The following is a 21557-nucleotide window of genomic DNA, read 5'->3' as shown; positions in this document are numbered from 1 at the left end:
CTTTTGGAATAGAAAAACCTTGTCTTTCAAAATCACCAATTCCTTTTATTTCAAGAGAAGCCCCATCCGCGGTGGAGACAAAAGAGGGTGACAAATTTTTTGAGTATTTAGAAAGTAAAAAAACATTTGGAGTCATATGAAAGGATGCACCCGAGTCTAAGAGCCAAAGAGTCTTACCGGGAGGAGAGAAGGTGGTCATGGCGGCTCCGGAAACGGATCCCTTGAGGAGTGGTTGAAGAGCTTCCATGATTTGATTGAGAGACAAAGTAACATGATTGGAAGTAGAAGGACCTTCCTCCTTGGTTGATTGGAAAGTAGTAGACATAGCCACCATCTTCTTCCATTTAGGGCATACCGGTTTAATGTGACCTGGTTCTTTGCAAAAATGGCATATGATCTTACTATAATCTCTTCTTCCATAATGCCCACCATTTTCTCTTCCTCCTTGATTTTTGTTAAAATGAGGGAGTTTATAGGTTTTAACATTATTCCCCGGTCTTGAGACGGCATAAGCACCCTCATCCTCATCTTTAGAGGGAACGACCAACACACTTAGATTGGTTTTATTCATTCCCAATCTAGTTTCTTCTCCACTTAATTTGGTAAGCACATCTTCCAAAGGAGGGGAAGAGAAAGAAGATAAGAGAGAGGATCTAGTTTGTTCAAACTCGGGTCTAAGCCCATTTAAAAAGTTAAAGAAATGATCCTCTTCTAATTGTTTGGCCCTCAATTCAATAGCCTCACCACTCCATTTAGGTTCTTGGAGGGCAAGCTCATCCCAAATAGTGGATAACTCGGCGAAATACTCTCTAACGGACATTTCTCCTTGTTGAAGGGTTAAAGCTTTCTTTTGGAGATAGTATTTATGGGACAAATCTCTTGAAGTATACATTCTTTCAAGATATTCCCATACTTGATATGCCTTTTTGAACTTTAGAATGTTGGCATTAATTTTGGTCTCAACCGAAGAAAAGAACCATGAGAGTATTTTGTAAATTTTCATTTCCCACTCTTCATGCTTCTTATTGTAATTTTCAAAAGCCTTTTCTCTTTCTTCTCCCTCAAGAACCTTGATCTCCCCTCTCTCAAGGATAGTAATTTTTGGTTCGGGTTCGGGAATAGTTCCTTGAACATATCCCCAAAGACCCTTTCCTTTTATATGGGCCTCCATATTCCCGGCCCATACATGATATTTCGTTCCATTTAATTTGAAGCCAAGAGAGAAGTGAGAATCATTTTCGCCCATTAGAGAGGATACAAAGAGAAATAAATGCGTACCACAATGCGAAATGAGTCCCTTCTTGATGTAGGAAGCTTCTAAAATATAGAATGAAGAGTCGAGTCTTCACTCCAACCACCACAACTTAATGGCATGCTTTACGAGGTATTCCAACGAAGAGAGAAAAAAGCACGATCTTCTTTTCCTTTAAGCCTAGCTCTGATACCATGTGAAAATATCTCAAAAATGAGATAAAGTGTGCGATAAGCACAACACCACCAATGTGCACAAATGCACAAGAACACTTAGAACAAATGTACACAAAGGTACAATAAAGAAACTCAAATGCACAAAGGCATACAAAATATAAAGAATTTTATTGAGAAGAATGGAGAACAAAAGCTCCAAGAAGTGCATTTTACAAAGGGGGAACTCTCCTATTTATAAGAGGAAAAGGAGCCTTGGAGGGGCTCCACTAGCTCTTGGAGCCCCTCCAACGGTTAGAATTCTAACCGTTGGAGAGGCTCAACAGCTAGTGTTGAGCCCTCCAAGTTGACTTTGAGTCAACAAAAAATAAAGACAAAAAAGTGAAAAGAAAAAAGAAAAGGAAGAAAAGTAAAAATACAAAAAGAATTACAACATATTCATAATTATGAATATGCGCAAAAGGAAGAGAAATGACTAAAATACCCTTGCGGGTTTTACAAGAAAAAAAGGAAACATATATATTTACATATATATATATATAAAGATAGATACATATACATATATACATGATGTATATATGTATATGTATCTCTCTTTATATATATATGTAAATATTTACATAAAGAGAGATACATTTTAACAGGTGCCGCAGGTCGGACCGAACCTGCCGGACCCCAGTGCTACACTAGGCTCACCTGCAGGTCTGGGTTCGTGGCAACGAGTCCCTACGACCGCGTCGCAAGTCGACCCGAGCCAGCAGGGCCCCAACGTTACGCTGGGTCCACCTGCAGGCCCTGGCTTGTGGCATTGGTTCACGAGGGCTGCGCCACAGGTCGAACCGGGTCGGCAGGGTCCCAGCGTCATGCTAGGCCCTACCGCAAACCCGGGTTCCTCAGCTCGACCCGGGAAGGACTCACTCTTCCCTCCCGACCCCGTGCGGGGAGGGCCCGTGGCAGCACACTCGTAAGCAGGTGTTAAAATGTAAAACTGTACATATATGTATATATAATAATATTATATATATGTATATATAATAATATTATATTATTATATATATATAAATACATTTTTCATTTTAACAGCAGGAACAGGTGGGCCCCCTAGATTGGGCCGAACCCGAGAGGGTCTGGACCAAGATTCTCCTCAGCAGGGATCGGGCCCGGTTCTCGGGGACCGACCATTGGGTCCTTGGGAGCGGGTCTGGGTCTCGAACTCTCTTACCCGACCTACCCACTTGGATCTGGTTCGCGGGTTGTCCCGAATCAGATCCCACCCACTGTTTTTGCCTCCCAAAACATGTCCAATGCCGACCCAGACCCCTATCGGACCCGGACGGAGCTCCAGTTTGGATTTGAGCCGGGTCAAAACTAGACCCATAATCATATGGATTGTGGATCGAGTTTAAACCAAGCCTTTCACCCCCACAACTCGATCCTCGATCCAACCTATCTACATCTGGGTCCGACGAGTAGTTTAGGAATAGACCCGATCCACATCCCATCGGGCGAATCAACCCAACAATATACCTACCAGACCTTGTACCCAAACCCGAACCAACCCAACCCTGAACCAGAATCCAATCCAGTATCCGACTCAACACCAGTATCCTAACCCAAACCCATATTATGCCATTCCTACCCACCTAGAACCCGAGACCCACTAGACCCATCCACCTTACCTTGGACTTCCTGTCATCCTGGTGCCCTAGCACCGGCCGCAGATGGCTCCCGCACACGGGCAAGCCAGACCGAGGCAGAATCAGCAGGGATCAGCATGACCTGAGCGCCGACCACCCATCGGTGCAGTTTGTCAGCACCAACACCCAGGCGAGCAGTACCGCACAGAGGGCGATGAAGCAGTCTGGGACGATGACGCTTTCTGGAATGACTATTCCGCAGGAATGGTGGAGACTCGTCATCAGAGAGCACCCGAGCACCCCTCCACTTACGGGGTGAAGCTGGATCTTCCGAAATTTGTGGGGCGCTTCGATACGGAGCAGTTCTTCGACTGTTCTTATGCCGTGCAGTTTTTCTTCGATTACCACACCGTCGTGTTTCTCTAGCATCTACTCGGTTGAGGCTAGCACAAACATGGTGGGTTGAGCTGCAGAGGTCGAGAGAGCAGCAGGGACTAGAGCGCATACAGTCGTGGGAAGAGATGCAGAGATTGATGCACTCAAAATTCGTGCCTTCAGATCACGTCGAGAGAGCCTACAAGGAGTACTTGACCCTGCGTCAAGGCACCCGAACTGTGACGGAGTACACTGTTGAGTTCCATCGTCTTTCCCTACGTGTGCAGGTCGAGGAAATTGCCCGCCAGCAGGTCATGAGGTACATTTCTGGTCTTTGTCTTGCTATTTCTGACGATTTTAGTTGTATCACAGTTGAGACGTTAGATCAAGCAAACAATTATGCCATGTATGTCGAGGAAAAGTTGAAAAAGAGGCAGAAATATAGGACCTCCCGTAGTGACTAGTCCAGTCGACCAAAGTCGAGTTTCCCAACCAGGGGAGCAATCTCCCCTAGAAAGGACTCAAAGCCTAAAGCAGACCTTAGCAAACTTGACCAGTCAGGCCCCGCATACAATACCCGGTCTAAAGTCAAATCTAGTGAGTCGACCATTCGCTGTTTTAGGTGTCAGGAGTTAGGACATGTCACGTCTAAGTGTCCCACGGTGAGCAAGAACACTCATCTCGTCGAAGGTATTGTGGAGTCAGCATCTGAGAGCGAGAGTGAGTCATTGGTTGAGGACGAGGATGAAAGGGAAGTTGTAGAGTTCGATGGTAACGTCGAAAATTTATTGTTCATCCGTCATGTGTTGACCGCACCCCGGGAATTGGCCCCATCAAAATGGTTAAGGAATAATATTTTTAAGAACCCGGTGCAACTGTGAGGGTCACGCGTGTGATGTTATCATTGATACTGGAGCATGCGAGAACATGGTGTCTGAGAGTTTAGTGTCTACCTTGAAACTGAACACCGAGAAACTGTTCCAACCCTATAAGATGACCTGGTTCAAGAAGGGGAACGAGGTCCCCATCACCCAGCGATGTTTAGTCTGGTTTTCCATGGGAGAACATTACCACGATGAGGTGTGGTGTGATGTAGCTCCTATGCACGCATGCCACATCCTTTTGGGACGTCCCTGGCAGTTTGATCGCAAGACAACTCACGATGGCTGCAAGAACACATACTCTTTTATCTTCAAGGGCCATAAAATAGTCCTTCTCCCTATCAAGGAGACCGGTTTTCCCACCGTGGATAAGCCTGAGCGAGTCCCCAGGCTCGCGGGCCTCTCATACCGGCCTTTCTTGAACCATTGTTAGGAAGATGGCTATTGTTATGCTCTGGTGGCAAAGCCGCTGATGAGTTCATCTGTGTCCATTTCCGCGGACGTTGCCTCTCTTATAGAGGAGTTTCGCGACATTATGCCAGATGACTTGCCTAACGGGTTACCTTCGACGAGGTAGTCCAGCACGCCATTGATTTTGTGTCGGGATCGAGTCTCCCCAACCTCCCCGCATATCGCATGAACCCATCCGAGCATGTCAAGTTATTGAGACAGGTTCAGGACTTACTGCAAAAGGGCTTTATTCGCGAGAGTGTTAGCCCTTGCGCAACACCCACCCTGCTCACTCCTAAGAAAGATGGGTCCATGCGCATGTGTGTTGATAGTCGTGCGATCAATCGCATCACGGTCAAATACTGTTTTCCCATCCCCCGTTTGGATGATATGTTTGATATGTTATCTGGTGCCTCCATTTTCTCCAAAATAGATTTAAAAAGCGGGTATCACCAGATTCGTATACGGGAGGGGGATGAGTGGAAAATGACCTTCAAGACACGTGATGGGTTGTATGAGTGACTAGTCATGCCATTTGGGTTATCTAATGCCCCAAGTACTTTTATGAATATGATAACCCAAGTGTTGCGTCCGTGTATAGGAAAATTCTCCATTGTCTATTTTGATGATATTTTGATTTACAGTTCATCTTTGTCTGATCATTCGAGTCACCTGCGCCAGGTCTTAGAAATTTTGAGGAGAGAAAAATTGTATGTCAATGCAAAAAAGTGCGAGTTCATGACGTCCAGTGTCGTGTTTTTAGGTTTTATAGTGTCTTCCGATGGAGTTAAAGCTGATCCTGCGAAAGTCCATGCGATCGTAGATTGGCCTACCCCAAAGACTATCGGAGAGATCCGTAGTTTCCACGGGTTAGCCACTTTCTACCGTCATTTTGTGCGAAATTTCAGTACCCTCATGGCCTCTATCAGAGAGTGCCTAAAGGGTACTAGTTTTCATTGGACGCCTGTCGCGGAAAAAGCTTTTATGGTCATCAAGGAAAGAATGACTAGTGCCCCTATCTTAGCTCTTCTCGATTTCAATGCAGTCTTTGAGGTTGAGTGCGATGCCTCTAAGGTGGGAATTGGCGCCGTCTTGAGTTAGAACCGTCGACCTGTTGCTTTCTTTAGTGAGAAGCTCACTCAGGCCAGGTGCCAATATTCCACTTATGACATCGAGTTTTATGCCATTGTACAAGCCCTTCGTTATTGGAGGCATTAACTCATTTATAAGGACTTTGTCTTGTACACGGATCATGAGGCGTTAAAGTACCTGAATAGTCAAAAGAAGCTAAGTGCTCGTCATGCTAAGTGAGTCAGCTTCTTGCAAGAGTACACATTTATGATTCACCATCAGTCTGGTACGCTGAACAAGGTGGCTGACGCTCTTAGTAGGAAGAATAGCCTTCTGATAACTATGTCAGTGCAGGTCATTGGGTTCGAGCAGTGCAAGGAGTTGTACCCGACAGACCCGGATTTCCAGCAGGTCTGGGAACGGTGCCTCTCCCTTAATAGCACAACTGACCCAACTTTTTCTATTCATAACAGTTACCTTTTTAGGGGTAATAAGTTATGTGTGCCTGTCTTCTCCCTTAGACTACAATTGATTTTCGAGTTGCATGAAGGGGGACTAGTTGGGCATTTTGGTCACGGTAAGACGTTCGCATTGTTGGATGAACGGTACTTTTGGCCCAAAATGCGTAAAGATGTTGTCAAGTTTGTTCAGAGTTGTCGAGTGTGTCAAGTGTCCAAGGGTCGACGTCAAAATAGCGGCCTGTATACCCCGTTGCCGATTCCTGAGCGACCTTGAGAGCATGTGTCCATGGATTTTATTGTGGGTCTTCCCAGAACCTCGCGCCGTTTTGATTCCATCCTAGTAGTAGTAGACAAATTTTCCAAGATGGCTATTTTTGTCCCGTGCAAATGGACCACTGACGCCTCGCTAGTCGCCTCGTACTATTTCAAGGACGTGGCCCGTTTTCATGGGTTGCCTTACACGATCACCTCAGACTGTGACACCCGTTTTATGAGCCATTTTTGAAAATCGTTATGGGCCTTATTGAAGACCAAACTCCAGTTTAGCAGTGCATATCACCCCAAACAGATGGCCAAACCGAAGTTGTCAACCGCACCTTGGGAAACCTGTTACGGAGTTTCGTGGGGGAGAATGTCAAAACCTGGGACCTCGTATTGCCTCAAGCCGAGTTCGCATATAACAACTCCATAAACCGGTCTACAAGCAAATCTCCGTTCCAAGTGGTTTACGGTCGGTCACCCACCCATGTCGTTGACCTTGCCCCTGTGTCTGGTATTCCAGACCCTGCCCCAGATGCATTTGATGCCGTCAAATATATGCGTGATATTCACAGACAGGTCCGAGCTAAACTTGTTGAAAGCTACGAGGCCTACAAAGCATTTGTAGACCAAAGTGGATGTGATGTCCAGTTTCAAGTCGGTCAGTTAGTTTGGGTTTACTTGCGTCCCGAGCGTTTTCTCGTCGGTATCTATAGCAAATTGAGTCCTAAGAAGTATGGTCCTTTTAAGATTCTTCAGAGATTGGGTCTGAATGCCTACCTCCTTGAGCTGCTCGACGATTGGCACATCTCGCCTGTTTTTAACATGTCTGATCTATATGCTTACTGTGGTGACAACAAGTCGTCAGAGCCGACTTCTTCCCAACCGAGGGAGAATGATGCAGAGCAGGACCCGACTGGGTCGGTACCACGTGACCCAGACTTGCAGGTGGCACCACCCGATCCACTTCAGGGGATAGATGGTCGGATCCAGGAGCTGGATCCGATCCAGTCCACGGCACCACGACGCAGGGTTGATGTACCCCTGCGTACCTACTCCAGAAGAGTGCATGCACGGATGACACAAGCCCAACAACACGCAGATGTTCTTTCGGGTCCGGGTCCGGACCCAAGACCCAAATCCTGCTGAAGCTCTTTAAATAAGCTGCCTAGGATTTCGTGAAAGGCAGAGAAGATTGAGAATACAACAACTTTATTCTTTTGTTATCGCCTACTCCATTTTCCGTTTACAGTTATTGTCTTTTGTTTTCCATTTACTGCTCGTTGTTCTCCCATTTGTTATTGAAATCTTATTGAAAATAAAACAACATAAGCCACATCGATTTTTCGGTGGGCATCTATTCTTTTCTCCTTCGAGGAACGCTGCATCACAAACTCTATATTTAGGAGTAAAGGTCTCATAGGATACAAATCTATCTGGAGGTCAATGTGTTCTTTCTGATCTTCTAAAAGTGCTTGATTCTTGATTTTTAATGCTAAAATATTTTTCTAGGGCATTGGAATGTCTATCACCTCCTTGTTAAAATATGATATGCGTATGGATCTGGATCCAGATCCATACGCACGTTATGTTTTAACACATGCACAATGCCATTTCATTAATGGCATTCCTGGAAATTTCATGTTATCTCAACTATCGTATTTTTTCCCTATTTATAAAGTTTAGGGCTGGGAGGTTGGGTTAACGAGCACCGCCCCCAGCCATTGTGAATCTCCCTCCTCTCTCTCTCTCTTTTCCTATTTTCTGCAGGTTGCTGAACCCTACACAAAATGGGGTTGCGGAAAGGAAACACAGGCATATTGTCGAGAGTGCGATGAGCATGTTACATGATAGCAATGTGCCCGTTAGTTTCTGGACAGAAGTTTTTCATACATCTGTTCATGTCATAAATCGTCTTCCTATGGCACTTCTGGATCAACACTCTCCATATTATACTTTATTTGAGCAACATCTCTCTTATGATGAGTTGCGTGTTTTTGGTTGTGTATGTTATGTACATATTGATTCATCTCTGCGAAATAAGTTTCAGGACAAGGCCGTTAAGTGCAGATTTGTTGGGTATGCGGATCAAAGGCTATCGATGCTATGATCCTACTACAAAACGTATTAGGACCTCTAGGAATGTTGTTTTTGATGAACAAAATTTTCAGGTAAATGACTCTGAAGCGTTGCCATCTCGAGAAGTAGAGGTATATGATCCATGGATGAGCGCAGATCTTTTTGCTAATACAGGAGAAACATGTCAGGTGAATTGTCCTTCTTTTGGCTTGAGCAGGGGGTTGGATGACTCACAGATGCGTGTTGAACCATCTCTAGTAAAACCAACCCCAGTAGAACGCTTCTCTGGACATATATACACTAGACGAGACAAAAATATAAAGCAGAGGAATGTGGAAAGCATCGCTAATGATCCGGCTCAAAGGCCGTCACGCATTAGGCATCCTATTCAACGATGGGTGAGTTATGAGACCTTTTCTCTTGATTTCCAGTTGTTTATGTCTCAGCTCACAAAACAGGATGAACCCACTTGTTTTAATCAAGCTCTTCAATCTCGTCATTGGACTGAAGCTATGAATGAAGAAATAGAAGCACTTCATGAGTGCCAGACTTGGGAAATAGTACCTCGGCCAGAAGGAAAGAATATAGTTGGCTCAAAATGGGTTTATAAAACAAAGTATAAGCCTGACGGAAGTATTGACAGATATAAAGCGCGACTTATTGCTCGAGGATTCACACAACAATATGGTGAAGATTACGATGAAACTTTTACTCCAGTCGTTAAAATGGGTACAATTCGTGTCATCATATCCCTAGCAGTCGACCGAGGATGAAGGCTTAGTCAGATGGATGTTAAAAATGCATTCTTGCATGGAACTTTAAAGGAAGAAGTGTATATGGAGCAACCTTCTGGTTATGCCGAAAAGGATCCTACTGCCTGGGTGTGCAAACTAAGGAAATCTCTGTATGGGTTGAAACAGGCGTCCCGTTCTTGGTTTGAAAGTTTCTCTATGCAAATTCAAAGCTATGGTTTTAGAAGATGCTTTCTGGACCACTCACTCTTCATTTACCAAAAGACAGACATCGTTATACTTCTTCTTATATATGTTGATGACATTGTGATCACTGGGAGCTTAGATAATCATGTGCAAGACGTGAAGCAGTTTTTAATGAAAACTTTCAAGATGAAAGATTTAGGGGAGTTGAGGTACTTCTTTGGTGTGGAAGTTGACAGGCAACAAGACACATTGACACTCATGCAACAAAAATACACTTTTGATCTTCTAGAAAGAGCCGGGATGACGAATTGCAAACCAGTCAGCACTCTGAGTGTATTACATCAAAGGCTAAGCTCTAAAGATGGCCATCTTTGTGTCAACCCAACAACGTATAGAAGTCTTGTGGGGATGCTGCAGTACTTGACCTTTACCAGACTTGATATAGTTTATGCTGTCAATCAGGTATCCCAGTTTATGCATGCTCCAACGGAAGGTCATATGGAAGCTGTGAAGCGCATTCTACGATATTTAAAAGGAACTATAGGAGATGGTCTTGTTTATCGCAAGAACAATAGAGGGCATGAACTCATCACTTATACAGACGCAGATTGGGCAGGGGATCCAGATGAGAGACGATTTGTCTCTGGATATTGTGTATATATTGGACACAATTTAGTGTCCTGGAGCAGCAGAAAACAAAAGGCAGTGGCACGGTCGAGTACAGAGGCTGAATGCAGGTCGATGGCTGCAGGCACGGCAGACGTTTCATGGATTAGACACTTATTGAGTGATCTTGGAGAGACAATTATTCGATCATTTCTTCTATGTGACAATCAAAGCGCAATAAACATTGCATGTAATCCTATTCAGCATAGCAGAACGAAGCACACTGAGATTGATCAACATTTTATACGGTAGAAAGTCGAGATGAAAGGGATAGAACTACATCATGTTCGAACAGAAGATCAAGTGGCAGACTTGTTTACCAAGGGGTTAACAGGACATCAATTTTGGCTATTGAAGAGCAAGTTGTACATGCTCCAAGACCACGTACAACTTGAGGGAGGGTGTTAAAATATGATATGCGTATGGATCTGGATCCAGATCCATACGCACGTTATGTTTTAACACATGCACAATGCCATTTCATTAATGGCATTCCTGTAAATTTCATGTTATCTCAGCTAGCGTATTTTTTCCCTATTTATAAAGTTTAGGGCTGGGAGGTTGGGTTAACGAGCGCCGCCCCCAGCGATTGTGAATCTCCCTCCTCTCTCTCTCTCTCTCTCTTTTCCTATTTTCTGCAGGTTGTTGAACCCTACACAAAATCTTATACTCCTCTTATCCTATATTGAATAACTAGAGGTTTACCATCTTTGTCATGAGACTCACCACACTAAATGTCGGATTGAGGTTCATTACCAACATCAATATCAACATTGTTATTCAGTAATCCATCATTACATTTAGAAACTAATTCCAAAAAGAGTAAGCATTTTCTTTCGTGGGCACATTTAGATCAAAGAAACTTTCTTGCTCTATAAAGGTAACATTCTTTGAAATATAGAGTTTATCATGTTTAAAATTATAACATCTAAATTCTTTTTGAATTTCACCATAACCAAGGAAAACACAAAGAATGGCTCTGGGTGAAAGTTTGTCATTTTTATTTGTAAGAACGAAACATTTGCATCCAAAAATACTTAATCTGAGATAATCAGGGGTAGTTTTATAAAGTTTTTCATAGGGAAAAATATTTTAAAGTTTCGTTGAAGGAAGTTTGTTTATGAGGTAAACAACAATAAGCTCAGTTTCAACCCAAAATTGTTTTGAGACATGTTTAGAAATAAGCAAGGTTCTAGTGGTTTCTATTATATGCTTATGTTTTCTTTCGGCCAAATCATTTTATTGAGGTGTGTTTGCACAAGATCTTTTGCAAGATGCCATGATTTTATAAATAGTTTTTAAAGTTATTTGACATAAATTCTCTCTCTGAATCTGAATGGAATATATAAATATTAGTTTTAAGAAGAATTCTAACAAGGTTATGAAAAGTTTTGAAAGTTTCAAAAACTTCATACTTGTGCCTAAGACGCTTGTTTTATGACATGGGTGTTCAGAGTACAAGAGCATCACGATTATGCTACGACAACAAAAGTTTTATTTACATCGCCAACAATCAAACATTCCACGAACAAACCAAGCACATCGAGATGGATTATCACTATGTACGAGAGAAATTTATGCACGACATCATTGATCTTTTCTATGTTTCTTCAGAATATCAACTGACAGACTTCTTTACCAAACCTCTCGCTGCTCCTCGATTTCACTTTCTCTTTGACAAACTTTCGGTTATCCAACCGTAAGTTTGAGGGGGAGTGTTAAATTATATGTAATAACCTAGGCTAACTAGGAATCTTTGTTATTTTATTTTTAGTTTAGTTAGCATAGGCCTAGTTTAGTTAGAATAAGATTTTTTTTGTCTTACTTTTACTTTATAGTCTTTTGACTAGTCAATATTTGACTTGGTCAAAAAGATAAAGAGACGTTGGGCTCCCAACGGCTCTATTTAGAACCGTTGGAAGCCCAACGACTCCCTCCTCCAAGCCCATTCATTGTGTATAAATATGGGGCTTTGCCCCCTCATAATGTAATGCTTTCTCTAGTGAGATTCGCAATCAATAATATATATTTTTTTTCTCTTTTTTGTTGCATACCCTTTTTTGGGTATTTTGTATGAACCTTTGTAGTTCTTGTGAGTGTTCTTTCTCGACACTTTGGTTGGAGCTCTTTAAAGTGTTGTTTGGTGGTGATCCAAGAACTCATCTTCTTACACGCGCCACCCATGACGGAAGATGATGAACATTTGAGAAGCTGTTGTAGGGCTTCTACTAATTAGGATAATGATATAGTTCAAACGGATTTGGAATCTCCATTGGTTCCATTCTTATCCTCGTATGATGCATCCATGCACGCTGCTCTTCACTCATGCTTTCCTTTAGATTCAGGGCAATAAGGCTTAATGTGTCTCAGTTTTTCACAATTATAGCATATGTTCTTCCTTATCATTACGTTGCCTCCCAAAGTTGGGTCTTGTGAAGTGAAGAGGCTTGTAGGTATTAGTTCTTTGGATCACCAAAACATTATCTTTAGGTTCCTTGGACTCGGTTATAGTCTTCAATCTAGTTTTTTTCGTACATACTTCGGCCAATATTTCATGAAGAGGTGGAAGCGCATCTTTCTCACGATGAGTGATGGTGACCCTTATATGTTCGAATTCAGGTCTAAGGCCTTGTATAAATTAAAAAAATTTGCTCTTTTAAGACTTGTTTTTTTCTTTGATGAGCATCATTGGGTGTGTCCCCAATAGGCTCCAATTTCGCCATTTGGTCCCAAAGTCTTTTTAAGGATCCATAGTATTCACACACTTTTGTCACCTTGCGTACACTTATGGATCTCGTTATGTATTTCTCATTTATGAGTGGCATCTCTTTGGGTATACGTTTGTTTGATAAAAGTCTAAGCCTCATCCGCCCTTTCAAATTCTAAGATATTCACACATGGTTCCTCACACATACTTCCCATGAAGAGAGATAACACTTTAGCATGGCCTACTTCCCATGCCTTATAGGTATTTTTGTAATTCAAGAGAGCTTTATCTCTCTCATTTCCTTTGAGGGTCTCTTTTTTAGATGTACCATCTTCTCCCACAACAACTTTGGTAAGAATAGGTTGAGGTTCTACATTAGAACCATCAACCAAGTGCCACATTTCTTTTCCAACTAGAATTCTCTTTACCGCAGTGGCCCACATGTTGTAGTTGGTCCCATCAAATTTGATGGGAACAACGGTTACAACTTTCTTGTTGACCATGAAAGCAAAAAAAAAAAAAAAGAGGGGGATAAGAAGGGAGTTGAAGATGGTTAATCACACTCTTCCTGAAGCAACGAATGGGCACTTCTTCGATCTTCACGGTCTACTACGCTATCTTCAAATACAAATTACAATCAAAGAGCACCAAGACTCTGATACCATGTAATGAAAGAGGGAAAAACAATACAATAGAATGCCTCTTATGGGCTTACAAGAGCTCAAGAACAAGGATCACTTATGGGTCAATACACAAACACATTCACATAACCCACTAAGGAGAAAAAACACAAGTAAAAAATATAAATATTATTGAGAGTGTGGGTGCTTGATAAAGCAAAATCCATCCAAGGGGTAACACCCCTTTATATACAAACAAAGGTCCACATAGAGCCGTTGGGAGCATCCCAACGGCTATAAATATAGTCGTTGGGTGCTCCCAATGACTATATGTGGTTTTTTACTAAAAAGACCAACACAAAATAGTAAAAAACAAAAACAGAAAATTAAAGAAAAGGAAAAATACAAAGTGACCAAAATGCCCATAATGGGTATTACCTATTGCATCAACATAATATATATAGGGTAAATATTGGCTACTAGCCTACTAATGAAGGTACAAAACTAATGAGCTAGAAATCATAGGTGCAAGTTGTATTGACTCAATCTAACCACATAGATGCGTTCAACATTGTTTGTTTGCTAAGGATCAAGCCTTGGATCGTGTTTTTCTGATGTTAAAATGTGATCTTTTGAATTATGAAATTTTGGCACATCGTGGTCCATTGATTTTTGGATTCCTTTAAAAACCTAATTACTTGTCATAATCACATGATTCAAAACAAGTTTCCTACTAAACAAACCATGTAGATCACATCCGTAACCTTTGATCTACAAAAAATCAGAAATTTAAAAAAAAAAGTGATTTCTACTCATTAGTTCCATACCTTTATTAGTAACCAATATAAATATATATAAATAAATAAATAAATAAATAAATAAATAAATAAATATATATATATATATATATATATATATATATATATATAAACTTAACATTTTCCACTGCTAAATGAGTTAACACACTCTTATTTTGAGTCGTTAATGATACATTGTAGGTGTTGATTCATTTTATGAGTATCTTCTTAAAGCTCATATTCTTTTTGGGCGAGACGAATTCTGGGTCATGTTCCATTCTGCTTATGTTGCTGCTCAGAAGTACTTCCGTCATGGACCATGGTGAAGCTCTATCTATTAACTTGCTCTTTCAGAGTGATCATTCTGGTTTAGCATTTTGTTATTTTCTTAACTCTTTGAACAATATGGATCTGTTAATGGCTTTCTTCTACAGTTGAATGCTATTTAGTTTGTTCTATGCAAAAGGATGTAATGTTTCTTTCAGAGAACATCTGCTTTTTACAGTATCCATGTGGTTACTCACTGAAGTGATATGATTAGGTCACTTGAAGGATTACTTATCCATGGCCGGAAATGGTGTATATTAGAAAATGGCTTCCAGGAAATATAAAGCTGCATAATAGGCAAAAACGTGCATCATTAGCAATCCAAACCTGTACATGCACAATAATTGTTATACTACATAAACAGATTCTGACACACACACACACACACATGAGAGCACACATATGCGTGCTCACACACACATAAACACACAAACACACTCAACACCCACCATATGCCCAGGGCCAACTTTCTGTTACATGGTCTAGAAAGAATGGTGTTGGCGTCTCTGTGCTGTTTGTTCTGTATGAGGAAGCTGAAGCCATTTCTCCATTTTCATTGTTAATCAACTCTGTGCTGTTTGTTCTGTATGAGGAAGCTAAAGCTATTTCTCCATTTTCATTGTTAATCAACATTAGGCAACTTTTTTTATTTATCGTTATCATCCTTATCTTTAGTATCTGAGGTCTTATTTCTTTTGTTGTCAAGGACAAGTCCATTAGAATTTGTTAGAGGAGAAAGGAAATTGAGGACAACAATGCTAAGAAGTCAACCTTCCAAAAATAACTTGTCAAGACCAAGCCCTGGCTTGGCATAAGCATATTATATCTACTTTTGTTCTACTGCTATGTGTAAGAAGTTTTGATGTGGGAACTCCTGTTACTGCATATCCTCCTCGTATGATGCTTGTGTGTTACATATTCAACTTTCTTCAGCTCACAAGGGCTCCGCTCATTTGGTAGGGGTGACTTGTAAATGTGACCAAGTTCACGAGATGTCACAAGTTTGAAACCCACAGGTGGCATCCCTTGCCACAAGGTCGAAGCTGGATGTACTCCCCAGTGGGCAGGGGTGACCTCAAGGGTTTTACCAACCGGAGGCCAGCCAATGTGCTGTCAGTGACCGGGGGGGGGGGGGTCCCTTGGATTGTCCAAAAAAAAAAACTTTCTTCAGCCAGTTCCATTTTCCTCAAGTTTGGCCATATTTAATATTCTATCAGTTTTTCACATTTCTTAATATTATTGATGCTCATTCCTCTAAACAGTCCATTGTCTCTGTACTCAAACATAGCAAATCAACAGCATGCTTCTGAACTGACTGTCATGTGTCTATCCATTGTAAAATCATGATTAAGAGGATTGATTTTCTAATTTGTGATGCCTGCTATATCTACTACTGCATCTATTGTAGAATGATCTTGGTTTTAGAACGAGGTTACAAGTTTTCATTTTAGAAAGGCATTGAGAAGTTTCAAGCTTTTGCATTGGTGATGTTCCTGGATTTCTGCTCATATTGGTAGTGGACACAAGCTATCAATCATGATACTGTCGAGTGCATTTTGTTAAGGAACTTTTTCGGCTTTGGTTTTAATATCTGTTATGCACTTCCACAAATTCATGGTTGGTACTTGTTTCAGGTACCATGAAGCTGATATGAAGACAGGAAAAGCAACTTATTGGCAACTTACAAGCCTTCAAGCTTTTTGGCCTGGTATTCAGGTCAGTAAGTCTGAACCTAAACTTTTTTATTGGTAATCTGCTGAGAGTTGAACTTGAATCCTTACATGTTTTTGACCCTCTTATGCTTATCATGGACAGATTCTGATTGGCGATGTTGCAGCTGCCAATTCAACACATCGTGAGTTTTTTCATGTGTGGAAGAGGTTTGGGGTGCTTCCAGAAAGGTACATCAAAACTTTAGATTCTCAGTTGTACTTCAGAAAAAAAACTCATGTTTCTTGGTTGTTAAATTTATTCTTATTTCTTTATTTGTTCATTTATTGTTTTATATTGTTTTCCCCTGTTGTGTTTGCACTAGTATTATGCTACCTTATGCTGTAGCTTGCAGACTTGCAGTTTATAAGGTTTTTTTTTTTTCTGGTTCAGTTTTCCATGTTTGAGGAATGTTATGAGATAGACTGAGCTTGTTTCAGTTAAACATTCATGTAGTCCTTTGCTCTTTTATTATGTCTTTCATTTTGATTTTCCATCTTTTTTTTGACGTTTTATTTCAATTAGCTTCTATGATTTTTTAATGGTTCAATGAAGGTGTTCTTTATGCTAAAGGGTGAAACTCAGAATTCCATCTAAAACCTGCAAATGTTATGGTGACAGATATAATGCAGTCTACATCTACAGAAAGTCTAAACCAAATTAGAGAATGTTTACCTCTCTAGTCTCTGCAGTATTTGTAAATAGCTTCCAAGGAGCCTTTTTACAGCCAACAACAATATGCCGTATGATGGCCTTCTAACGAATTGTAGATGGGATGTTTATGTGAGTGCCAGACTTTTAGTGAAATAAGCAAAACAAGGCTATTCATATTGAGCCTTTCATTGTCTAATCTGCAGGTGTAGTCTCATGTTTACAGATGTAAATGCCATGATAGTGTAGTCGTATCTACATGCATTATAACTTGATTGCACAGAATATTGATAGAACATATAAAGAATACATGAGGAAACAACAAAATGTAAGGTACGGTTTGGTAAATACCATCAGGACTCTGTCTATGTTACAAACTCAAAAGCATGTAATGTACATTAAATCCAGAAAATAAAACTTAAGACAGGCTCAAGATTCATTTTTTTGATAGAAATTTTGGGTTATGATTGATCTTTCCACTTACTAAGTTCTTATTTGTAACTTAGCACCTCTAGTTCCCAGGTAAGTATTTCTTTTTCTAACAAGAACTTATTGGCCTTTATAGATACCTGCTGGACCGGGACATGTTGCATCCTACAGAGAAATATTATCCTTTGCGCCCTGAGCTAGCAGAGTCCACATTTTACCTTTTCCAAGCTACCAAAGGTATGAATATTGGATTCCAGACTCAGCACTGTTTGGCCATTTTTGGTTTGGCAGCTCCAACTTTACCATAATTCATTGTTGGTGTCATCAAAATTTATGCTTATCATTTGAGCGACATTTTACATTTTACCTGCTTAAAAAATGCCCCCTTCAAGCTCCACATTCTTCGATTATGTCTTAACATGCTTCTTCATTTGTTGTTTGGCTTGCTTCTTCTTTGTTATATGAACAGATCCATGGTATATGGAAGTTGGTGAAACAATCATAAAATCACTTAATAGGTATACAAAAGTTGATGGAGGATATGCAAGTGTTAAGGACGTGACTTCCATGCAACTGGAAGATCATCAACATAGTTTTTTTCTTGCTGAAATGTAAGTCATAACATTGTCATGCTGCATATATGCTTTTTCAGATTTTTATTTTATTTTATATCTTTTTTCTAATGTCATTCTATTAGGAATATATCCATAATGCTGACTGCCGCCTCCTATCCACGTCCATCTGCATGAATACTGCACCTGTTCACTGCAATATGTCATCTCCATTGACACGACAATTAACTAACGCATGCCCTTTCCAGGTGCAAATATCTGTATCTTCTTTTTGATGACTCATTCTTGGCTGGTCGAAATTACATATTTACAACAGAGGGTCACCCTCTTCCTGTACGAGGTGCTTGGCACGAGTGGCTTCCTGAGATCTACTTGCCGACTGGGTTGGCTGCTGTTAAGGTGCCTCATCCTTATATGTTTGCCATTTGTTACCTGATAATCAATTCTATGTGATTCATAAATTCCGTCCACTGATTTAAGTAATTTTTTCTTAGCAAATATTTGATCTCTTACCAGAAAATAAAAAAACTAATGTCCAGGTTTCTTTGATAATTTCTGTTTGAGAGGTGAACTATCAGCTTGTTGATCAGTTTGAACATATGGTTCTCAGCTTAGCATAGTGTTTTCTTATTTTCATGTGATTGGTTAGGTATTTACCTGTCAATATGAAGTTTCTAAAATCTATGGGCTTGGGGTCTTCCTTGTTTCATGAATGTTTGTTACCTTGACAGCACCAAATATTTTTTTTTGTCACTCTTTAAAGTTATCTTCTAGTGAAATGAGTCAATTTGAGCTTGGCTTTATGAGAGGCTGTGGCTGAACTAAAGTTCAAAACATGCCAAACTCAGTCTTGAGCTCAAACACATTGAGCCTAAATTAGCCAAACTTGAACAACACAAACTCTGCTCAATGGCTTGTTTACCATATGCCACCTATGGCCTATGGCCATGCAAATGTGATATTAAAATTAATCTTCCTCTAGGAATGATTAGCTTTTTCTCATAGGCTGGAAATGAGTCAATTAGATGGAATTGACCTTCCCAGATAAATCCCTAAACTAGATTGCTGTTTTGATATATTTTTCCATGTGCACCCGGAATATTATGTGTAGGTGTCTCTATCTCTGAGTAGGTAAGAACTAGATATAATTATCTGGAGACCTTGTCCTTGATGACAATGTCCTTGAACTACTTCTGGAAATTTATGGCAGTACCTTATTGTTGAAGTTTGTGATATGCAATACCAAACTATATCATATGTAAACAACATATGTCAAGGTATCTTATCTTGGAGATGTTACTTAATGGCTAATGCAGATAACTATGAGCTTAAATGGGTCCTTGGTGTGGCCAAAACTCTTCCGTTAGTGGGATTTGCCTGCTAATGCAATCTCTAGGCCTGGATAAAGGTGGATGGTTGATGTTAACGGTGACTGTCTATGTATCTTTCATCATATCTTTCACACATTTGTCATATCTTGTGAAAATAAGTTGCGAGAGAAACCCAAATCTCATTTATTACTAGAAAACATGCTCTAACTGAATAATAGGGTGATAACATCTTAACCAAGAGACATAGGTTGAAATCCCATAATTGCTGCTTCAAAAGACAGAAGAAATCAATAGAGAGTGCTAATCCTTTTTTTTTCTGTTCTTTTTCTCTTAGGCAGGTTGCAGGATGTCCTTTCACAAATATTATCATTGCAAGCTGTTACCATCTCTGTTAATGTCTATATGGTGACAGCAACATGCAGGCAAACCATTTTTCTCTGAAAAATTGGCAGTAGACATGGTAGGAAAAGGTTTCACATGTTTTGCCAAATCCATAGTGGGATACTTTACAAAAGTCTTCCATTTTGGACTTCCAGATATGTTTCAAACACGTGTTGGTTGATCTTTGGCATATTAATATATTTAAGATGGTGGTTCCATCTTTTCTTTTCAGTAACTGTAGTAGGAAGCCGTCTTGGTAGGATATGTCATCTTTAGATTCGTACCTCTCTGACACAACAAACAAGAATTCTACCAAATTTACCTAGATAAGCTTTGTGACTAGCATGCTCCATTTTCTCCTGCTTACCTGTCAGACATGACATGTCTGCACGAGCGAGACTCTTTAAGAGGGTTTTGGATTCTCTGTCCCATGTGTTTTGGCTTTTGCACATACCTTCCTCGTAGGATGGCTTCAGAATCTTTGTGGGACAGGTAAGTCCAACTTGTTATTGAGTTTGCCTGATGCTTGTTTGTTGGTCACTCATGACCTCTTATAAGATCTATAGCTTTGTATTTACCTTCTTTTGATCATCTCTTTTGCTATTTTTTGTTCTTGAACAGCATGGTGTTTGATTGTTGTTTTATCAAAGGAAAATTACTTCATGGTCCATCTTTTCATATTTGTAACATAGTTTTGTCAAAGAGAAATCAATGGTGTATATTTGTGGCAAAAAAATTTAACTTGTGATACGAGTATTTTGATATTTTCTCTATTGTCTTCTAACGTAGTGTAAGAACCAAGCAGCATGCACAAGTGCGACGTCACAGAAGCTCTGTCCAGCCATTCTGATCTCACCAGGAAACGGTGAACTCCCAATGGAGAGTGTTTGCCATGTCCATGATTCTCGCCGGGACCATAGGTGCGAGACCAACAAAGATTGTGGCATTGATTCCATTACTTGCAGAAAAAGAATGTGTAGCTTAGCAGGGTACTGTGGTTTATGGTTGCTAGAAACTTGAAATTCTTCCCACTGCCTAGTATTTCTGAGAAATGGTAAGAGGGAAGGGGGCAAAGAATGAGTTTGGTATAGAGCTAGCCACAACACAATGAAGAAAAGACATCAAGAGTGCTTCCAATGATGTGTGCAGGTCGTGGTTGCTTTTGGGATGGTGCTCTTCAACCTTTAATGTGTTCAAACGAGTATTCTTTATGATTTGCAAAAAAGAGGAACTGCCCACTTGATAAAGTTGTACCAGAAAGTTTTGTTCCCTGTTTTCTGATCTGTATTTTAAAATCCATTCATTCACAAAATAATAGTTCATCTTTATTGTGTATCAAATTTTCTTGCTATGAATGAAATGCTTTGAATAATCATCTACCATTTTATGATTTGATTGATACTCTCTCTCACATGAAGAATCCATTGTGCCTGACCTAGTTTAGTAACTCACAGAATCTGGCAATATACGAAAACAGATTTTGTTTGGTCTGGAAGCCAATCAAATTTCACAACATATGGCTATTAGATTTGATCTGACATCAGGTTTGTAGTATTCTCAGTTGATGCAGATGCTTTTAAAGAGTAGTGGTAATCTGACTAGGAATAATATCTAGAAGTAAAAACCAGCAACCTGGTCTAGCCATGTGTGCAACCTCAGGGGCAATCAAAGAACTAGATATCTATTCAGGTGAATATTGAAAAAAAAATATGAAACTTTCAAGTGTGCACAAGATTGTTGTAACACCTTTTAAGCTAGCATCATATTCATGTACTGGTTTTCTTTACTTCG

General features: G+C 40.3%; 1 protein-coding gene across 1 annotated transcript in view; it reads left to right on the top strand.

Moving 5' to 3' along the window:
- LOC149812793 (alpha-mannosidase I MNS5-like) overlaps positions 1-21148 on the top strand; it is a 49626-nt gene extending 28478 nt beyond the window's left edge. Inside the window, exons 9-15 of the mRNA XM_089990692.1 lie at positions 14567-14687; positions 16327-16408; positions 16508-16593; positions 17619-17719; positions 17952-18093; positions 18303-18453; positions 20556-21148. Coding sequence (XP_089846818.1) covers positions 14567-14687; positions 16327-16408; positions 16508-16593; positions 17619-17719; positions 17952-18093; positions 18303-18453; positions 20556-20786 — 914 coding nt within the window. The 3' untranslated portion in view covers positions 20787-21148. The remainder of the gene's footprint in view (positions 1-14566; positions 14688-16326; positions 16409-16507; positions 16594-17618; positions 17720-17951; positions 18094-18302; positions 18454-20555) is intronic.
- Positions 21149-21557: the final 409 nt, after the last annotated feature.

The sequence above is a fragment of the Nuphar pumila genome, chromosome 16 (genome assembly GCF_984573655.1).
Source record: "Nuphar pumila chromosome 16, dmNupPumi1.hap1.1, whole genome shotgun sequence".
Taxonomy (NCBI): Eukaryota; Viridiplantae; Streptophyta; class Magnoliopsida; order Nymphaeales; family Nymphaeaceae; genus Nuphar; species Nuphar pumila.
The sequence above is the reverse complement of the archived record's forward strand: the minus strand, read 5'-3'. Positions and strand labels throughout refer to the sequence as shown.